Genomic DNA, 19,217 nt, shown 5'->3' on the forward strand with positions numbered 1-19,217 from the left:
AAACAATGTTGATATCATATATATATATTTTAGTATGGAGTTGATAGCATATGTGAAACAACGTTGTCATACAAGACATTGAACGGAGGAAACATCATCTATTCGATCTATATGATTCATAAATAAATATGAAAAATTATTTCAGAAAAAAGCTTAAATAATGTGATTGCAACCACCACCACCACCATGTTTGTATTGGATGGAGTTTAGAATGACGTATATCTTGTTTGTCCCTACCTATATCCATATCTATAAGAAACAAACATCACAAAGTTGGCAAACATAAATAATTATAATCCAATTTTGATAGTTTTGTCACTTTGTCTTAATCTTCCTCGCCATTCACTCAAGAATATTCTTACACACCAATATTTTATTTATTTATTTATTTATTAGTAATAAGTAGTACTAATAATTTATGCAAACTAAATTGATTGAATTTAAGAAGTTAAAAATATTTCAAGAATGAAGTATCCGAAAAAATTTAACATTATAGTTTTTAGGGAAAGGAGATCCGATAATTTTGATTGCCGAAATAATTTCTAAAAATTATTCCAATATAAAATTAAACTCGAATTCTTTCAAATGTTTGGTCGAACTCACTAATCACTTAAATTTAATATTTAAGTGAAATAATTTTCAACTAGTCTTTATTTATCTTCTAACTGAAATTCAGATTATCTACTTATTACATCATAACCCACATCTAAAATGAAACTATAGAGAGAGAGTGGCGTGGTGCCTTCTCCACCATCCCCAAATTTCCATTATTAACCATCACCAAGCTCTCTACTCTCTCAACAACCTTTCCTCTCTTTCAAATGGCTCTCTCTTCACCCAAATTCAATTCCCAAATTGGTTCAAAAAACATATCAAAATTGAATTCTTCTATTAACTCAGATACCACAATTTCTTTATCATTTTCTCATAGTGTGTCAATGGGTCTTAACTTGAGGTTAAACCTTGCTTCTTCTTCTTCTTCAACTCGTTCTACTAAGAGTAACAGGTTTAGGAACCATGGTTCTCCTTTGAAGGTAGTTTGCATTGATTATCCACGACCTGAGCTTGATAATACTGTTAATTTCATTGAAGCTGCTTACTTGTCTTCAACCTTTCGTGCAAATCCTCGTCCTACTAAACCTTTGAAAGTTGTTATTGCTGGTGCAGGTAGAAAATACCCATTTCATTTTATGTATCAAAATTGTTACTTTGCTGCTAAATTTGTTATTTTTCTTGCTTTTGTTATATTTGCTGTTTTCAAAATTAGGACTTACTAGCTCAACACCTATGAAGAACCGACGCAAACACAGACACCGGACATGACACATACACGTGACACGTCGTCGACGCTGATAATAATTTGAGAAAATGACGTAACGTAATCATAAGTGTCCGTGTCGTGACACCGATGCGTCGGGACACACCTAATTTGAGGAGTGTATGTGCTTCATAGCTCAACACTAAATATAGGATACGAGTAAACCACCAAATTAGTCTTTGACTTTGTAGGTGTTCTCAAATAGGTACATGAGATGAGATGATGAATATTTCAAAAAGTTGGTCCCTATATTTAACCACTTATAATCAATTAAGTCCCTGTATTTTAATAACTTATTACTATTATCAATTTGGTCCTTAAGTTTATCCACTTACTACCGGTGTAGTCCTTAATATACTCTAAGAAGGACTAGTATGAGTAAATTTGATAGAGTCAGGGACCTTTTTGAAATATTATAAAGTCAGGAATTTGTTTGAGTGCCCCCTACAAAGTCTGGGACGAATTTGGTAGTCTACTCGATAGGATACTGTTGTTGACTAGTAAATCACTAGAACTAAGAAAGTTGTTATTAATTTTGTTAATCATTATTATTGTTTGTACAATTTTACCTTTCAAGAAGTAGAAGTAACTTCTTTAGTGTTAGGAATTGGGAGTTCATTTCTTTTAACAAAATATAGGTATACATATCTGAAGGCTTTATCACATTGTATGAGATCCCGTGTCAATAAAAAAAGGTTTTCGAATTGATTGTAGCATAGCGTTTTCAATTTTTCATAAAATTTCAAATGAATGGGACCATATTATCATGTTTGATATTTAAGCGAAATCGATTATGATATTTGTGTATGAGGTTTGACCTCTTTCTTTCTCTTTTGGTTTAATGTGTATTTGAAAATATCACAGGACTGGCTGGTTTATCAACTGCAAAGTATTTGGCAGATGCTGGTCACAAGCCTATATTGCTGGAGGCAAGAGACGTTCTAGGTGGAAAGGTTTTCCGGCTAATTTAATCCCATTTGTCAACAAGTTTCTATTTCGTGTCTCTTGTTTTCATCATTTTAGCTTTCTGTTTAATTAAATAAGTAACCTGTTCTTATTTGAGTGTTGCTAAATAATCTTATGTATGCAAATTATTTATAGATAACTCAATTTTAAATGTTTTCACACCATTGTCTCATTTTCTAAGGTTGCTGCATGGAAAGATAAAGACGGAGACTGGTATGAGACCGGCCTACATATATTCTGTAAGTTCGTTACGATCTCAAGCTTAACTTTTTCTATTACATATATGTTAATTTAATAATATCACACTTTTTGCGAACCTTCTTTTCTTTGCTAAAAGAGGGAAAAAAAAGTAAAAACTGGAGGATTACGAATCCTCCTAGAGCATCAAAAGATCCCACAGGAGAAAAAAAGTAAAGAGATAAAAGAAAATGTCTTAACAAAACCCTTTGATCTTCTACTAGTGTATGCTCTCAGTAGTTTTGGTCTTTCACACGGTACCAAGTCAAAGGCCTTTTGCCTTCATGACCAATTGGTCTTCTCCTAACAGTGCTTGTGGACCAGTTAGCCCTTGGCACAAGTATTGACTATTTTGATATTTGTTTTTAGTTTATCATTCTAATTAAATAATTTACTGGAGCTCAATGCTAGTATTTAATCAATATGGTTATTTTAATTATCTGAATCCTTTTTTATAATTATCCTTGCTTTACATTATCTTTTTCTTTTTCCCAAAGTTGGGGCTTACCCTAATGTGCAGAACCTTTTTGGAGAACTTGGTATTAACGATCGGTTACAATGGAAGGAGCATTCTATGATATTTGCTATGCCAAGCAAGCCTGGAGAGTTTAGTCGATTTGATTTTCCCGAAGTCCTTCCATCTCCATTAAATGGTAAGATGTAAGACTTAACACATGATTGCATATTCATATAACAACCTGAAGTTGAAACTCTTTTTAATGCACATGAAATGCCTTCTACTTTTAAATAACGTACAATATTGGTATTTGCATGTCAGCTGCAAAATGTACAATACATTAATACTATCTGGCAATTTTTCTGCATATTCAGATTAAGAAATAACCCTCAGAAGTTTTAACACAGCATACCAGTTAAAATTTGTTTTTGAATATATTTTAAGTCATTTTGAAGCTATAGGAGTAGTCTTTTAGTATAAAGGAAAGGATAAGGAATATATTGATATGATATTCCACTTATATTTTTTGTATAAATATATTGATATGTCTTTTAGTCATTTTGAACCAACTTATTTTCTTCCTATGTTTACCCGGAGTCTGCATGTTGTGAATGCGATAACAGGAATATGGGCAATCTTGAGGAATAATGAGATGTTGACCTGGCCAGAGAAAATCAAATTTGCAATTGGACTTCTTCCAGCTATACTTGGTGGACAAGCGTATGTTGAGGCTCAAGATGGTCTTTCTGTTAAAGAATGGATGAGAAAGCAGGTATGGCAGTTGTCTTGATTCCGTAACTGTAGAAATTCAATAATAAATTAATGTTACTTGGCTCTGGATAACCAGTCAAGGTCATGGCCTGTTATGACTTGAAAATTTTGTCAGTTTGTTAGCTGAGTCTTAACCATCTTAGTGATAGTGTGATACTAATAATAACGAGTCCTTTTATCATTACAATTGAAATTATTCGAAACTTTATATTAATTTGTTTTCATGCTTTATAGCTATCAACTCGAAAAACAAACTGATATTATACTTGTATTAAATAATGCACTAAAAGATCTTTTTATAAAGAAGGACTTTCCTTACTTCCAAGACTGGGAGAATGAATTGTAAAATTTGTTCTCATATTTAGTTTATGTCTTTCTTTAATGGTGGCAGTCTTAGTAATTTTCATTACTGGGAATTATAGAAAGGATATCTGTAGTTTTTATTGCAACCTTCTCATGGCCTACATATTGCAAAATGCAAATAGTTTGAGAAGAAAACATTGTTTACTCCATTTTACAGGGCATTCCTGAGCGGGTAACTGACGAAGTGTTCATAGCAATGTCAAAGGCTCTAAACTTCATCAATCCTGATGAACTTTCAATGCAATGTATTTTGATTGCTTTAAATCGATTTCTTCAGGTGCGACCATTTCCTTTCTTAAGCACTATTCTTCCTGCGTAAGCATACATCTAACAAGGACATTTTTAATTCATATTATATTTGAATGGAATTAGATTAGCAACAAACTGGTTCTCAAATCCAGGGTTTGTGAAACATAGGATCAAGTTCTTCTCAACTAATTTTTGTATTATTGAATTGTTCAATAGGAGAAGCATGGTTCTAAGATGGCCTTTTTGGATGGAAACCCCCCTGAAAGACTTTGTATGCCAATTGTCGATCAGATTAAGTCCTTGGGCGGTGAAGTCCATCTTAATTCGCGCATTAAAAAAATTGAGCTAAACGATGACAGTACAGTGAAGAGCTTTTTACTAACTAATGGGAAGGTGGTTGAAGGGGATGCTTATGTGTGTGCAGCACCAGGTATGCTAATAATTAATTGTTTTTATCGGCACTCTTGGTCTCCATCTCTTCACATTTTTGAGGATTTTCACCCTTTAAAACAGTGGATATTCTGAAGCTTCTTCTGCCTGAGAACTGGAAAGGGGTTCCTTATTTCCAGAGATTGGAGAAATTAGTTGGAGTTCCGGTCATAAATGTTCACATATGGTAAGTAATGGCTTTTTATGTTGAAAACCATGACCGAGCGAAAGTCATACTCCTTTTGATGTATAAACTCTCATGTTCACCGATAATTTTGGAATAGAAATTTGTGTAAGTTATATTCTTTTTTGACCAGTCGTAATAATAAATGAAAAAAATACAAAGATAAGATTGTTGTGTAAAAACCTATTTCAACATGTAATATGTAAAATAATCACTGGCATTAACTGATGCAATCATATACTTTTGTTGTTAAAAAATTTCCTCTCATTATACTGGCGCATCTCAAAATTCAGAATAACAACAAAATTAGTTTATAATATTTGTCCATGACAATTAGATTATCCGCTCCACCAGTGTGCTGACATACTAATTACATATCACCTTTGCAGGTTTGACAGAAAACTGAAGAACACATATGATCACCTTCTCTTTAGCAGGTCAGGTCTTTCTTCCACTTTGAAACACTTGTGATGTCTGGAAGGGTGTGGAAGGGATAAAATCATAAAATAATGTTCACTTAATTGCCAATGATATGGAGAAACTTATATTGTGCTTACTTCTTAGGATGGAGGGTTTTTAATTGTGTTTTATAGTGATATGGTATCAGTACATCACCAATTTATTTGCTTAGGATAGCGGAGTTTTAATTGTGCTTGTGTATGTTGCAAGTGTCTGAGGTTTTCAGCTATGAGATCCTGTTTTTTATTGTGTCAAATAGTCCTTTTTCCTTCTTTGCATTCCTGATAGCACTTGTGGATTATAAATACCTCGTTTCATCACCTCACATCTACAATTTATATTTTTCTTCATGCAGAAGTCCCCTTCTGAGTGTATATGCTGACATGTCGTTAACTTGTAAGGTAAAAGCCACCACCACTCAAATGTATTGATTGGAACTGATGTATTTCCTCTATCCAATCCATCCCAAAGTTGTGGCCTCAATTATCTAGGGTAGCATATACCTGTATATGTTTGTATTAAAATGAGACACCAACATGAATAGAATAGTGCTTTCTGGATAAACAGTAAACTCTGCACACATTTTCAGTTTTGTTATCCGTGACTGAGTTTTCTTCTGCATATAAATATTTGTTTGGTTATCACTGAACGTTGGTATGCTGTTTGATAACTGTGTTTCACTATCTTATTTAGGAATATTATAACCCAAACCAGTCTATGTTGGAGCTGGTCTTTGCACCTGCTGAAGAATGGATTTCACGCAGTGATGAAGATATTATCGATGCTACAATGTCTGAACTTGCCAAACTTTTCCCTGATGAAATTTCTGCAGACCAAAGCAAAGCAAAAATTCTCAAGTACCACGTTGTTAAAACACCAAGGTTTGAGTCTCATTGAATTGGATTATTTTAACAACTTTTCTGAACATATACTGAACTTGTGTCTTTTTTTTTTTTTGCATTCTGAGTCCTAATGGAAATGACTACATTGTTTCAGGTCGGTTTACAAAACTGTGCCAAATTGTGAACCTTGTCGTCCCATACAAAGGTCTCCTATAGAAGGTTTCTATTTATCTGGAGATTACACAAAACAAAAATATTTAGCTTCTATGGAAGGCGCTGTACTTTCTGGGAAGCTTTGTGCACAGGCTATCGTACAGGTAATTAAAATCTGTCACAAACATATGCCTAATAATTCACAGCAGAAGGATAAAAGAACCATCAGCAAGAAATGCTAAATTTTGAATACATTTGAAATTATAATATGATATGAAGAATTAGTATTGTTGAGGGTTCTATATTGGATATTGCTTATTTTATAAGTGGTGGACTTCTTATCTTACAAACCGATTTTGTGAGGTTGAGTTAGACTCTGATCTACATTTTACTTATATGATGTTTGAACTAGTAATCCACAAAAGTTTATCTATTAAATAAAAAGGTTTCAGATAATTTAGCTTTAGTCTATCATTTACCTATCACATTGCTGTCATTGAGGCATGCTAAAAATACGCAGGATTCGGAGCTACTTACTACTCGGAGTCAGAAAAGAATAGCTCAAGCAAGTACTGTTTAACAAAAACAAGATTTGAAGATGGATTATGGTAAGAGTTCATGAGCATCATATCAACTACGCCACGTGAGTCGCCATATCAGTTCATACGCAGACAGGTCCACGTCAAATATTTTGACGATGATACGCAATCAACTCTAGGGAAAAGCCAATATTAGCATATAGAAGATCATGACTTTATTTTTAGTGTGGCCAATTCCTGAAATGTAGCCATGCTTGTAATATCATGTCACTGTTTATTATTTAATTCTGTGTACCCAGTTTTTTTCAACAAAAAAATTACTATCTTGTATATTGGCATATATCAGTCAAGTAACATTTTTCAAAATCTTTAGAATAATTCTCAATGAGAACTTGTATGAGAGTGTGTTGTTCCTAATACAACCGGATGTATTCACAAAAGAAGACGACAACACTATAAGACGATTTCAGTTTGAACAACCGATGTATATAAAACTTATAACAAACATGCTAAAAGACATGGTGTTAGGGAAAAACATTTATCTAAGTTTGATGAAAACACATCAACAGCTGTTCACTTCTCATAATATATATTATATACAGTGCTATTGATAAAAAAAAGTTCAGTAACATTGAAATTCAGAACATAATGTTTTCACAAATTAAAACAAATTTTAAGATAAGACAGCTTCTTCGAGAACTTCCTGGGCAACACATGAAACCCTAGACCAATTTAAACTGGAAAACTTCTTGAAAACTTCCATGGTTCCTTCTTTACAAGTTTCATAGCATAACTCCATCATAACCTTGACACAATACAATAACTTCTCTTCAGAATACCCTGTACACATCTTCAATTCATTGCTCCAATAAGGGTATCTTCCAAGAATAATTCTTGCACAATACACAGCAGAAGCAGCAATCGTAGAAGGTTTATAATCACACATAACATAATAATGTGTCAAGCTGAGTTCAGAAAAGAAAAACGCCATATTCTCCATGATCTTGTCTTCATCTGATAAAAGACTTGCCCTTATGTTTCTAATAAGAAAAACGTAAGGTGTTGGAACGGTTAAAATCCAATCAAGTTGTTGCAATATACGTTTTTCCATTACACATATCTCATCAGGAAAATAAGAATATTCAGCCATATATTCAATATCATAAACTCTAATTGCACTTCTTTGTTCATATTTTGAAGCCAACAACATTGAGGACAAACCAAGAAGCTTAAGTTTATCTTTTGTTGCAACTTCAAAACTGGATTTGGAAAGGAAACGATCAAGGATGTTGACACAGAGGTAAAGAGTCTCTGGCATGAGTTTTTGTTCATGATGTGTTTGGATCAACCAATCTATGACATTTTTTCTCAGTTGAGAATCTAACTTGTAACCATATGAATTTGTGGTAATTTGAGACTCTTCATGATGATAGAATTTGTAGAGATCATCATCATAGTCACTCAATTTTTCTAATCCAACACTTGAATCACAAAAAATATTCATTGTTGAATTGGAAAAGAAGAAGGAAAGAGGATATTAAAAGAAAGAGTGAGAAAAGAGATGTATTGTTTTTTGAACGAGAGAAGAGAGATGTGTTGTTGAACTGGAAAACAATTCAACTGTTGCATATATATACTTTTAATCGAATCTTAACCTCCGAGTAATAAAAATCTTAATCAAATCTTTTTTTTCGGATCTAATCTTAATCGAATCTTAACCTCCAAGTTTGTTAAGATATTTTTGATAAAGATATTGTTAACATTTTCATTCATATTTAAAATCAATTTAGATATTATCCAATAGAAAATCAATCGTAGATTTTTTTTTTCTAAAAAAAAAAAAAAAAGAAGAAAATCTATTGTGGACTATGGGCATGGGCATGTTTGTTTCAGATTTTTTACTAAAAAAATCTATTTTTTTATTTTACTTGTATTTATTTTATATTTTTTTAAAAATCATTTTAGTAAAAAAATCATTTTTTTTCATCAAAATGAGAATATATTGGGCCTGTTTGTTTGAGATTTAAAAAAATGATTTTTTTTGAAAAAAATTATTTTCAAGAAAATAGATTTTTTTTTAAGAAAATCTAACGATGTGTTTGGATGGGGGAATTTTTTGAGGTAAAGTAATGTTTTGAGGGAATTCAAATGATTTGAGGTGAATTCTATTGTTCGGATGAAAATTTGAAGATTTTTTAAATTGATGGAAATTTATGAAGTATTTTGTTCAAGTTAAATTTAGAGAATTTCAAAATGACACCTAAAACTAAAGAATTTGAAATTCCTTCTTCTCTATAAACTTTTAAAAATTACTAATTGATCGTAAAACCTAAAATTAGCTGAAAAACCTAAAATCGACGATAAACGCTAAATCGGCCGAAAATCCAAAAAATCGGCAGAAAAAACCTAAAATCGGCCAACAGCCAAAAAATCGACTATAACCCCTAAAATCGGCAGAAAACCCAAAAAATCGGCAGAAAAACCTAAAATCGACCAAAATTCCAAAAATCGACTATAAACCTTAAAATTGGCCGAAAACCCAAAAAATCGGGCAAAATTCCAAAAATCGACTATAAACCTTAAAATCGGCCGAAAAACCAAAAAATCGGCTGAAAAACCAAAAATCGACCAAAAACCCAAAAAATCAGCTGAAAAACCAAAAATCAACCGAAAACCCAAAAATTCGGCTGAAAACCTAAAATCGACCGAAAACCCAAAAAATCAGCCAAAAAACCAAAAAAATATGCTGAAAAACCCAAAGTCGACCTTAAAGCCAAAAAACTCGGCCGAAAACCTAAAATCGACCAAAATTCCAAAAATCGACTATAAACCTTAAAATCGGCCGAAAACCCAAAAAATCGGGCAAAATTCCAAAAATCGACTATAAACCTTAAAATCGGCCGAAAAACCAAAAAATCGGCTGAAAAACCAAAAATCGACCAAAAACCCAAAAAATCGGCTGAAAAACCAAAAATCAACCGAAAACCCAAAAATTCGGCTGAAAACCTAAAATCGACCGAAAACCCAAAAAATCAGCCAAAAAACCAAAAAAATATGCTGAAAAACCCAAAGTCGACCTTAAAGCCAAAAAACTCGGCCGAAAACCTAAAATCGGCCAAAATCCCAAAAATCGACTATAAACCCAAAAAATCGGCCAAAATCACAAAATTTGACTTTAAACCCTAAAATCGGCCGAAAAACCAAAAATCGATCGAAAACTAAAAAAATCGACCGAAAAACTTAAAATCGTCCAAAAACCCTAAAATCGACTATAAAACTCGCGAAAACCTAAATTCGACCCAAAATCCTGATATCGGCTATAAACCCCAAAATCGGTTGAAAAACTTAAAATCGACCAAAAAACCAAAAAACGACTATAAACCCATTTTTCGGCCAATATTAGTGTTTATAGCGGATTTTTGGGTTTTTGGCCGATTTTAAATTTTTTGGGTTTAGGGTCGATTTTTGGTTTTTCAACTGATTTTTTTGGGTTTTCGGCCGATTTTAGAGTTTATAGTCGATTTTAGGGTTTTTTGTCGATTTTAGGTTTTTCAGCTGATTTTGTGTTTACGGTCGATTTTAGGGTTTTTGGCCAATTTTAGGGTTTTCGGCTTTTCGGCCGATTTTCGGTTTTCGACCGATTTTATGGTTTATAGTCGATTATAGCCGATTTATAGTTTTTGACCGATTTTTGGTTTTTCTGCTGATTTTTTCGGTTTTTCTGCCGATCTAATGGTTGATAGTCGATTTTAGATTTTTTGGCCAGTTTTATGGTTTTGGCCGATTTTCAGTTTTTCGGCCGATTTTTTTGGTTTTTTGGCCAATTTTTTGGGTTTAGGGTCGATTTTTTTAAAATAAATAAAATTAAATGAAGGAAATTCAATTACATTACCCAAACAAAGAATTTTACAATTGATGGAATTTCAACACCTTATCCAAACACTGGAATTTGAAAATCAAGGGAATTCAATTGCATCAATTGAATTGCCTAGTATTTAAAATCCCTTGAATTTATGGAATCCCTAATTCTATCCTAAGTAATGCCTCATCACTTCTCAAAATATCATATGAGGAAATTTTTTGAGGTAAAGTAATGTTTGAGGGAATTCAAATATTTTTATCTAATTTTTTTTTTGTTTGGATAATTAATTTACAAAATTTACAAAATGAAGGGAATTTGTGGAATATTTTATTTAACCTAAATTTAAGGAATTTTAAAATGACACAAAAAAACTAAGAATTTGAAATTCCTTCATCTCTATAAACTTTTGATAATTACTAATTTATCAAAAAACCTAAAATCGACACTAAACACGACCTAAACCCTAAAATCGGCTAGGATATATAAAATCACCTATAAACCCTAAAATCGGTTGAAAACCCTAAATTCGACCCGAAACCCGACCATAACCTTAAAATAGGTAGCAAAATCTAAAATCGACATGAAACCCTAAAATAACCCTAAACCTGACCTGAACCCTTAAATTGGTCAAAAAACCTAAAATCGACCCTAACCCCTAAACTTGGCCCGAAACCCGACCATAATCATAAAATCAGTAGAAAAATCTAAAATCAGCCGATAAGCCTAAAATCGCCCTAAACCCGACCTGAACCCTAAAACTGGTCAAAAATCTAAAATCGACTCTAAACCCTAAAATCGGCCGAAAAACTTAAAATTAGCCAAAAACCCAAAAAACGACTATAAACCTTAAAATTGGTTGAAAACTCTAAAATTGGCCCTAAACCAGACCTGGACCCTAAAACTGGTAAAAAAAAAACTAAAATCGACAAAAACCGAAAATCGAATATAAACCCTAAAATTGGCCGCAAATCCTAAAATTGACCATAACCCGACCCAAATCCTAAAATTGGTATAAACAAAAACCGAAAATCTTTATATAATTAATTCAAAATAATATTCAAATAATATTAATTACAATTAAATAATTGTAATCATTATATTAAGATAAATAAAATTAAATAAAAGAAATTCAATTACATTACCCAAACAATTTTTTTTACAATTGATGGAATTTCACCACTTTATCCAAACAATGGAATTTGAAATTCAAGGGAATTCAATCGAATCAATTGAATTCCCTAGTATATAAAAATCTGTTGAATTTCGAGAATCCCCCATTCAAACATACTCTAAGACCCATTAAGAAAATTATGGAGATTAAGATTGAAAATCGTGATATTAAATTTGTTGACAATTAATATTATTTTTACAATTTTGTCTTTTAAGAAAGAGAATGAGTTAAATTTGTAGAAAAATATGCACTTTAATTAGGGGTATGTTGATAAAGAAATACTCCCTCCGGTCCTTTTTATAATAAACAAAAGTGAATTTTTTTGTCCAATTTTCAAATGTTTTAAATGTTTGATTTTACTTATGCCCTTATTTACTATGAGAGAGAATATTAAAAAAATAAGTAAGTTAATTTAATTAAGAGTAATTCACTAAGGGTATATACGAAATAAATTTAAATTTATCACTATGTATAATGTGCTTCATATTGGGCCGACCATATCCGAGCATGAAAATTGGATTGATCTCCTGAAATCAAATCCTACAACCATATGTGAGCTTTTTAAGGGTATAAAATAAAAAAATAAGAAATGTATTTTCTCTTATAATAGTTGATTTGTGTGATTTTTTGAAAGTGTTACTTATAAAAAAACAGAAAGGATAATTAATGTAATTGAAAATTTGAGAGAAGATCTTATAAAAAAGATGAAGAATTTTTTAAAATGGTCTTATTTAGAGAGAGAAGTAATATTGTAAAGAATATTTATTTTAATTTTTCATAAATTTATGAAAGTATGTTTTATTGCAAGGAATATTTATTAGATGGAATTTATTGTAACTAGACTTGGTAAATAAATAAATAAATACATCCACTGCCCACTGGTTATGTATATTACCAGCATTGAGTGACAGCAGTAGATAACAGAGCAGAAAAGATATTGGTGGTTGAAGAAATGACACATGAAAGCTAAATTTTATTCTATCTCTTAACAATATCCAAAATTCAATCCAAACAAACCCTAGCTAGCTACTTCTTCAGCGTTGCAACCAACAACAACAATGAGCATCTTCTCTGCAACGCTAGGTTCATTCAATGCTATCTCTTTCCTTTCACTCTCACATTCACATTCACAACACGACACTTTCAATTTCTTCCCTAAATTCCCTCACAAGTTACAATACTATCGTCATCATAATCATCATCACAACACTTGTTCTAAAATCATGATGGTCTCTAGTAGTAGTAGTAGTAATGATACTCAAATCGATGAATTCGACACTGCTCTTCTTCAACGCCCTTTTGCTCCTAACTCTCTAGATACTCTTCGTCAAGCCAGGGTTTGTCTTTCTTCAACTTTCACATTCACATGCTTTCATTATATATAGATTAGTTATTCAATAACCATATAAAAGAAAATTTATCTATCTTATAATAGGGACTAGAGGGATTAATTAATATTATTTCACCTAACAGCATGTTAGTCAGTTAGTTAGTCAGTTAGTTAGTTGTGCAATCTCAATGATCTCTCAATGACTTAATCAGAGATTGAGATTGAGTTAGACATAACTAGGGGTGTAAACCAAATATTCAAACCAATCCAAATTGGGAAAAAACCAATTTGTTCTGGTTTGGTTCAAAAACCAAACTGAATTGATGAAAATCAACTTGGTTCGGTTCACATATTCGTTTTTAAAAACCGATAAACCGAACCGATATGTATAATAACCTTACTATTATGTAGTCCATCCTTGGTCCAGTCCAATATGAAAATTGAATAAATTGGTGGATCTCTGTTAATTTTTAGTTTGCTTTGTTTAGCCACTTGCTCTCTTATTTAGAAGTTTGCTCTTTTTTGTCCTTGAAAATTTTGGGGGGTTTTGGTTACACAATCCTTAAGTTTAAAATTGCTCTTTTTTTCACATCCATATTTTAAAGGTTTTGGTTACGTGTTTGCTCTTCAATTTTTTGTCCATGTAGTTTGCTCTTTCCTCGTATGGATAACATCTTAAGGGGTTAACATATATATTTTAATTCATGAACTTGTAATTTTTTCTCAAACTACAAATTTCTATCTCAATTTTTTTCTGCACTAGAATAATAACATGTTATCACATTTTTTCTTAATTAATAACAGTTGCTGCGTATACTTTAAGTCCACAATATAGGGACAATTGTTTGCTTGTTTTGTTTGAAGCTTCATTTTATACTTTGAAACATTTTAAGTTTAGGGTTTACTGGTGCCAATTTGGGTGGGCTAATTTAGCTTCTTCAAAAAAAAAAAAAGTTTAGGGTTTGGTGTTCTTACTAAGTTTTTTTTATAGGTAATTCAAATTTGAGGCAAGTGTAATATATATTCTTATCAGTTTAATATCTGATATGTGGCCCATTGGGTCACACGAACCAATTACACCCCTAAACATAATTATCAGTTTAAATTGATGTCAATTACTGTCACTTCAGTATGTATTGTGTTGTGTTCTGATCACCAAAGTGGTTTGGCATATATGGATGGTTGAACCTTCCGTTGACAGTAGTTGTGGCTTGGGTTTCAAAATGAAATTCTCCTGCTGTTAGGTTGTGTGTAAATTCCATTGTAAATCCTAGCTGCGGTTGGTGGTGATTCTTCTTGTTGGTCTTGTGTGGGGATGGTGGTGTGCCTCCTCTAATTTTAATTTAAACACCACAATAAAGTATGTCTTGTATTCTAAAACTTCATTTGTGCAATGAAGTAGAGATCGTCAGATTGGAAGGCTGCAAATGCATACAAAGATAGTGGACTCATTTACAATGGTAGGGTTGAGGGTATTAATTCTGGAGGCCTGCTGCTTCGGTTTTACTCTCTCATGGGATTTCTCCCGTACCCACAGTTGAGCCCGGTGCATTCATGTAAAGGTATCTACCCATATGTTCTTGCTTAATGTTTAATGGTTTTGGTTTCCATAACCTATGATATTATCCATGCCATTTAGTCACTTAGTTGTGTGGACTGTGGATGTACTTTAGTTGCTACAATTTAGTCATAATAGCGGCTGCAATTGGCATTACTAACTTATTGCAACTTTGATCCTTTTTTGTGCAGAACCAAATAAACCTATCCAAGAAATTGCAAAAGACATGCTTGGTTCCATCTTATCAGTGAAGGTATTTATATTATTTAACTAATGAATACCTTTTTTTTTTCCGTGTGAATACAACACTACATGCCTCTATCTATTAGTCCTGAAACTCCGGTGTAAAAGAACCATGATTCGCTGAAACTTGAAAACTAATTTATATTCTTGTAGTACTAGAGCCATATGATTTGAGCCATTTTCAAGCACTATCTGAACCTTGAAATGTATATCCTTGTTATCTTTTATATTTGAAAGTATTTAGTGCTTCCTGCATCAGTTTGGCATCATAATCAATTGTTTATGCTAAATTAGGTTATAATATTTTTAACCTGCTTGTTAGGTATTGTTTTTAATTTCTAAATGATGGGAGTTTCTTTTGCCTTTAGGTAATTGATGTAGATGAGGAGTCAAGGAAATTGGTCTTATCTGAAAAGAAAGCTTCCTGGTCTAAATATTCAAAATATGTCAATTTAGGGGACATTTTTATAGGAAGAGTCTGTTCTGTTGAGGACTATGGTGCTTTTGTTGAGCTGCGCTTCCCTGACGGTAACTACTATGCATAGGCCTCATGTTCATGGTTTACCTTTTCACTTTATCATGGAAAAGTTACAAGTAACATCACAGAATGCTGCAGGTCTTTATCACCTTACTGGACTAATACATATCTCGGAAGTGTCATGGGATCTAGTTCAAGATGTCAGAGACTTCTTAACAAAAGGCGAGGAAGTTAGGGCCAAAGTTATCAGTGTTGATCGGTGAGGTTCCCAATATTTATGCCTGTTTAAGAATGTTTTAATATCAGTATTGCTGGAAGACTAAAACATGTTTAATATCATTGGGTTAGAGGGCCATTGCCCAATTTTCTTGTATAGTACTCTGGCCATTTTAAAATGAGTGTTATTTAAGGTTTTTACACAGATTAAAAAATGCAATAATGTTGTCAAAATACATAATACTTTTTATTTTTTTAAACCTATATAGTACTTTTATTAAAATAACCTTATTATGTGTTTCCCACTATTGTAAATGCAAAATGGAATATAATATTTTGGGAGTAGTGTACATAGTATCAATTGGAGGGTATAATTGAAAATAAAATACATTGAATGACATTCATTTTGAAACAAACTTTCTTTGATGAAGTGGCACTCATTGTGAAATGGAGGGAGTAGTTAGCTATGTTGCTGCCTTCAAATATAGTGAAGCTGTGTTTTGTTTTTTCTCGAACCGTCTCTCTTGGTTTCTAAACTGTTGTGTGCATATGACGTCTTACCTTTTATTTACAATAATGAGGCAATGAAGATCGAACTCTAGACTATATGTTTTTGGAGAGTCTAATACCATGTCATTAACTATTCTAAAAACTTAAGTTATTAGGTGGCGATAAATGAATGGATTTTATATCTAACATGCATGATGACTTTTTGCCACATGATCTTGCAGCGTAAAATCAAGGATTACACTGTCAATTAAACAGCTAGAAGACGATCCACTTCTAGAAACTCTGGACAAAGTGATTCCTCAGGTTTGTATAAACTAAATTTATACATATTTAACTATAAACCAGAAATCTACATACATGGGTATCTAAATGTATGTGTGTGTGGATATGTGGCGATGTGACTACCTAACTGTGTGTATGAGCATGCATGTGTCTCTGGACAATTTTGTAACTCCCAAGTTTTATTTGCAGGATGGTTCAGCTGCTCCTGATTCTGTCAGTGATATTATTAAGCCCCTTCCAGGACTTGAAACAATTCTTGAAGAACTACTGCAGGAAGATGGGTATGTTCCAAAATAATCACTGTTTGAAGTATTTAACTACTTGAAATACCCAAAAGCGAAGGGAGAGACAGTAATAATGGGTAAATGGCTAAGGATAAGAAATCCTTATATAGAAAAAAGCGAAGGGAAATGCCAAAGTGGCTAAAAAATGTAAACAGCTACTTAATGTAAAAATTGAAATTTACTAAGCAAAAAAAATAAAAATACACCATATCACATTACAAGAGACCCTTGAATGCTGCACAGGAAAGTGTTAACAAATAAGTTCAATGACATGTAAATAAGAATGTTATGATTGCGATGATTAGCCACACAAAGCAACATAAGATTAGGATTTATGTATTATTAAAGAAAAAACAGGGGAGACTAAATTGTGAAAAGATGGTAGAATCTTGGTGTTAGGTCGGTGGAGTGTGGAAAAGATGAAGTCCAGTAAAGAGAACAAGTTAGATAAGTTATAGTTAAAAGGTGATCAAGTAAAATTATAGAGAAACTTTTAAAGATAGAATTGGATCCAAAAGCTGTCTCTAGAGATGGTTTATGATTGGACATTATATATGATGCCATTTAATTAATGTCAAGGATCCCACCAAACGGAAATGATTGTTGTTGTCGACTACTGTTTTTCTGGAAATTGCTTGCTCTGCGAGTTTTACATAATTCCTGTTTCTGCTAGAAAATTTCTCCTTATCTTATAAGCTAAAGAGAGGGTTGAAATTGTAATTTATTGTACTACTAACACCCCCGCTTTCTGAAATGAACAATGCTATTTAGTACGAATAATTTAAACAAGAAAGAAAAGAATACACAAAATTAGGGAATTTGACCAATTAGATTTTGGCTTACCATACATGGGGTAGTGGGTGGTTATCATTTGGGGGAATTACATGATGCCACATAAGATTCATAAGATTCTTCTCTTGCAAATAAATTTCTTACTAAATAGCATTTTCCTTCTGAAATATGAAAACCAAGCAGATTGGAATGAGAGCTTTCTTTTCTAACTCGTTATTACACTCACTGACTACTCTGTAGTAATACAAGTCTACATCTGAATTCTGTGAATCGCCCAATAAGTTATGTAGTTGTTGTGTTGATATTAAGTGCTCTTTGATCACTAAACCTAAGACCTGCTCAGATCCTTTTGTTTACAAAACTAGTGATGTATGTAGTTTAAAATAATATTTTGATTGTGACAGAGAAGAGAAAAACTGATATTTTCCACCATAATGTAGTTTCCACCTTCTTTGTTTTCTTTATTACAAAGTACAACAAGACTTGTCGCATAAGTAACGTGCTGAACAAATCTTGTACATTTATTGAAAGAATTAGATATTGATGTCACAGGATTGTTTTAATTCTTGTGTGCAATATGTTTAAGTTACATATGATGTTGAACTAATTCGACTTGTTGAAATCCAAATCCATAATATGACTGTGTGATGACTTTTGTTTGACAGCATATTTGATGCAAGAATCAGCCGTCAGGGGTTTGAAAAAAGAGTGGTCTCACAAGACTTGCAGCTTTGGCTTTCTAACGTGAGTTTTCAAACTTATTAGTACAATTTATATATATAAAAATGGTGTTTCTAATTACTGAATCTTTCATCATCATAGGCACCTCCCATGGAACAAAGGTTTACTCTCCTTGCTCGAGCTGGAAGACAGGTAAATTTCTTTAATCAAATAACTAGTGTTATTTACTGCTATAAGAATTTCATCATAATATTATCACATTCAGCACTAATATTAGAACTTATATTTTGGACAAAATTTCGACACCGTATAAAATACACAGTTTCAGTGTTTGGATGAGAGAAAGAATTAATGTGTTTGGAATATGGTGTTTGATGTCAAATTCTGATGTAAAAAAACATTTCTATTAACACATTATTACATGATTCACATAGAAAATGTTAAAGCAGTGTCCTTTTCTAATTTTTTGTGGAAGTTATAATAATATATCCTGTGATCCTTCCAGGTGCAAGAGATACTTCTGAAAACATCCCTTGATCAGGAAGGTATCAAAAAGGCAATACAACGAGTTTTGGAGCGTGTTCCCTAAATCTTTAAAATCACAATAATTTTGTACAGCTTTCACATTTTTAAAGTTTCAGAAAGCCATAACATTACACTTGTATTATGATGTAATGTAAAAACACTCCATTTATTCACAATTTCCTTTTATTTAATTCCAGTCAAGTCATTCACAAATGCCAATACCTTTAGATTTCTAATAATACAAAGTCTGATACAAAGTTTATTATTGCACACTAGTAGTATCTTTGTTGTAGCAAGTACTCCTCATAAGGGTAGCCC

At 32.3% G+C, this 19,217-nt stretch overlaps 3 protein-coding genes and 1 pseudogene across 4 annotated transcripts; 3 read left to right on the forward strand and 1 right to left on the reverse strand.

The window, feature by feature from the left end:
• Positions 1 to 641: 641 nt before the first annotated feature.
• Positions 642 to 7,352, forward strand: LOC123905480 (15-cis-phytoene desaturase, chloroplastic/chromoplastic). The gene is made up of 13 exons (XM_045955100.1): positions 642 to 1,167; positions 2,183 to 2,271; positions 2,466 to 2,523; positions 3,019 to 3,174; positions 3,602 to 3,750; positions 4,270 to 4,389; positions 4,578 to 4,791; positions 4,875 to 4,977; positions 5,364 to 5,411; positions 5,789 to 5,834; positions 6,127 to 6,314; positions 6,430 to 6,592; positions 6,949 to 7,352. The coding sequence occupies exons 1-13, from the start codon at positions 822 to 824 to the stop codon at positions 7,006 to 7,008; spliced, it is 1,740 nt and encodes a 579-aa protein (XP_045811056.1). The 5' UTR covers positions 642 to 821; the 3' UTR covers positions 7,009 to 7,352.
• Positions 7,353 to 7,491: 139 nt separating this feature from the next.
• Positions 7,492 to 8,588, reverse strand: LOC123905481 (G2/mitotic-specific cyclin-2-like). The gene has a single exon (XM_045955101.1). It carries the CDS (start codon positions 8,469 to 8,471, stop codon positions 7,641 to 7,643), a length of 831 nt encoding a protein of 276 aa, XP_045811057.1. The 5' UTR covers positions 8,472 to 8,588; the 3' UTR covers positions 7,492 to 7,640.
• A 4,300-nt stretch (positions 8,589 to 12,888) lies between these two features.
• LOC123908786 (30S ribosomal protein S1) lies at positions 12,889 to 19,090 on the forward strand. Of its 2 annotated transcripts, none has more exons than XM_045959516.1 (10): positions 12,889 to 13,337; positions 14,733 to 14,892; positions 15,080 to 15,141; positions 15,500 to 15,659; positions 15,748 to 15,868; positions 16,557 to 16,638; positions 16,807 to 16,898; positions 18,359 to 18,437; positions 18,516 to 18,566; positions 18,880 to 19,090. In XM_045959516.1, the coding sequence occupies exons 1-10, from the start codon at positions 13,059 to 13,061 to the stop codon at positions 18,961 to 18,963; spliced, it is 1,170 nt and encodes a 389-aa protein (XP_045815472.1). In that variant the 5' UTR covers positions 12,889 to 13,058; the 3' UTR covers positions 18,964 to 19,090. The 2 variants fall into 2 exon arrangements, with proteins under 2 accessions (XP_045815472.1, XP_045815473.1); XM_045959517.1 differs by having other exon boundaries at positions 13,199 to 13,337; positions 14,730 to 14,892.
• LOC123911918 lies at positions 14,339 to 14,395 on the forward strand (annotated as a pseudogene).
• Positions 19,091 to 19,217: the final 127 nt, after the last annotated feature.

The sequence above is a fragment of the Trifolium pratense genome, linkage group LG2 (genome assembly GCF_020283565.1).
Source record: "Trifolium pratense cultivar HEN17-A07 linkage group LG2, ARS_RC_1.1, whole genome shotgun sequence".
NCBI classification, from domain to species: Eukaryota; Viridiplantae; Streptophyta; class Magnoliopsida; order Fabales; family Fabaceae; genus Trifolium; species Trifolium pratense.

What these genes read in the sequence shown, in the direction of transcription:
- LOC123905480 (XM_045955100.1), top strand. Translation starts at nt 822, where the DNA reads ATGGCTCTCTCTTCACCCAAATTCAATTCCCAAATTGGTTCAAAAAAC. An exon ending in GTCATAAATGTTCACATATG is followed by an intron (nt 4,978 to 5,363) that starts GTAAGTAATGGC and finishes TCACCTTTGCAG; the next exon opens with GTTTGACAGAAAACTGAAGA. An exon ending in ACATGTCGTTAACTTGTAAG is followed by an intron (nt 5,835 to 6,126) that starts GTAAAAGCCACC and finishes TATCTTATTTAG; the next exon opens with GAATATTATAACCCAAACCA.
- LOC123905481 (XM_045955101.1), bottom strand. Translation starts at nt 8,471, where the DNA reads ATGAATATTTTTTGTGATTCAAGTGTTGGATTAGAAAAATTGAGTGAC.
- LOC123908786 (XM_045959516.1), top strand. Translation starts at nt 13,059, where the DNA reads ATGAGCATCTTCTCTGCAACGCTAGGTTCATTCAATGCTATCTCTTTC. An exon ending in AAAGTTATCAGTGTTGATCG is followed by an intron (nt 15,869 to 16,556) that starts GTGAGGTTCCCA and finishes ATGATCTTGCAG; the next exon opens with CGTAAAATCAAGGATTACAC. An exon ending in TGGACAAAGTGATTCCTCAG is followed by an intron (nt 16,639 to 16,806) that starts GTTTGTATAAAC and finishes TTTTATTTGCAG; the next exon opens with GATGGTTCAGCTGCTCCTGA.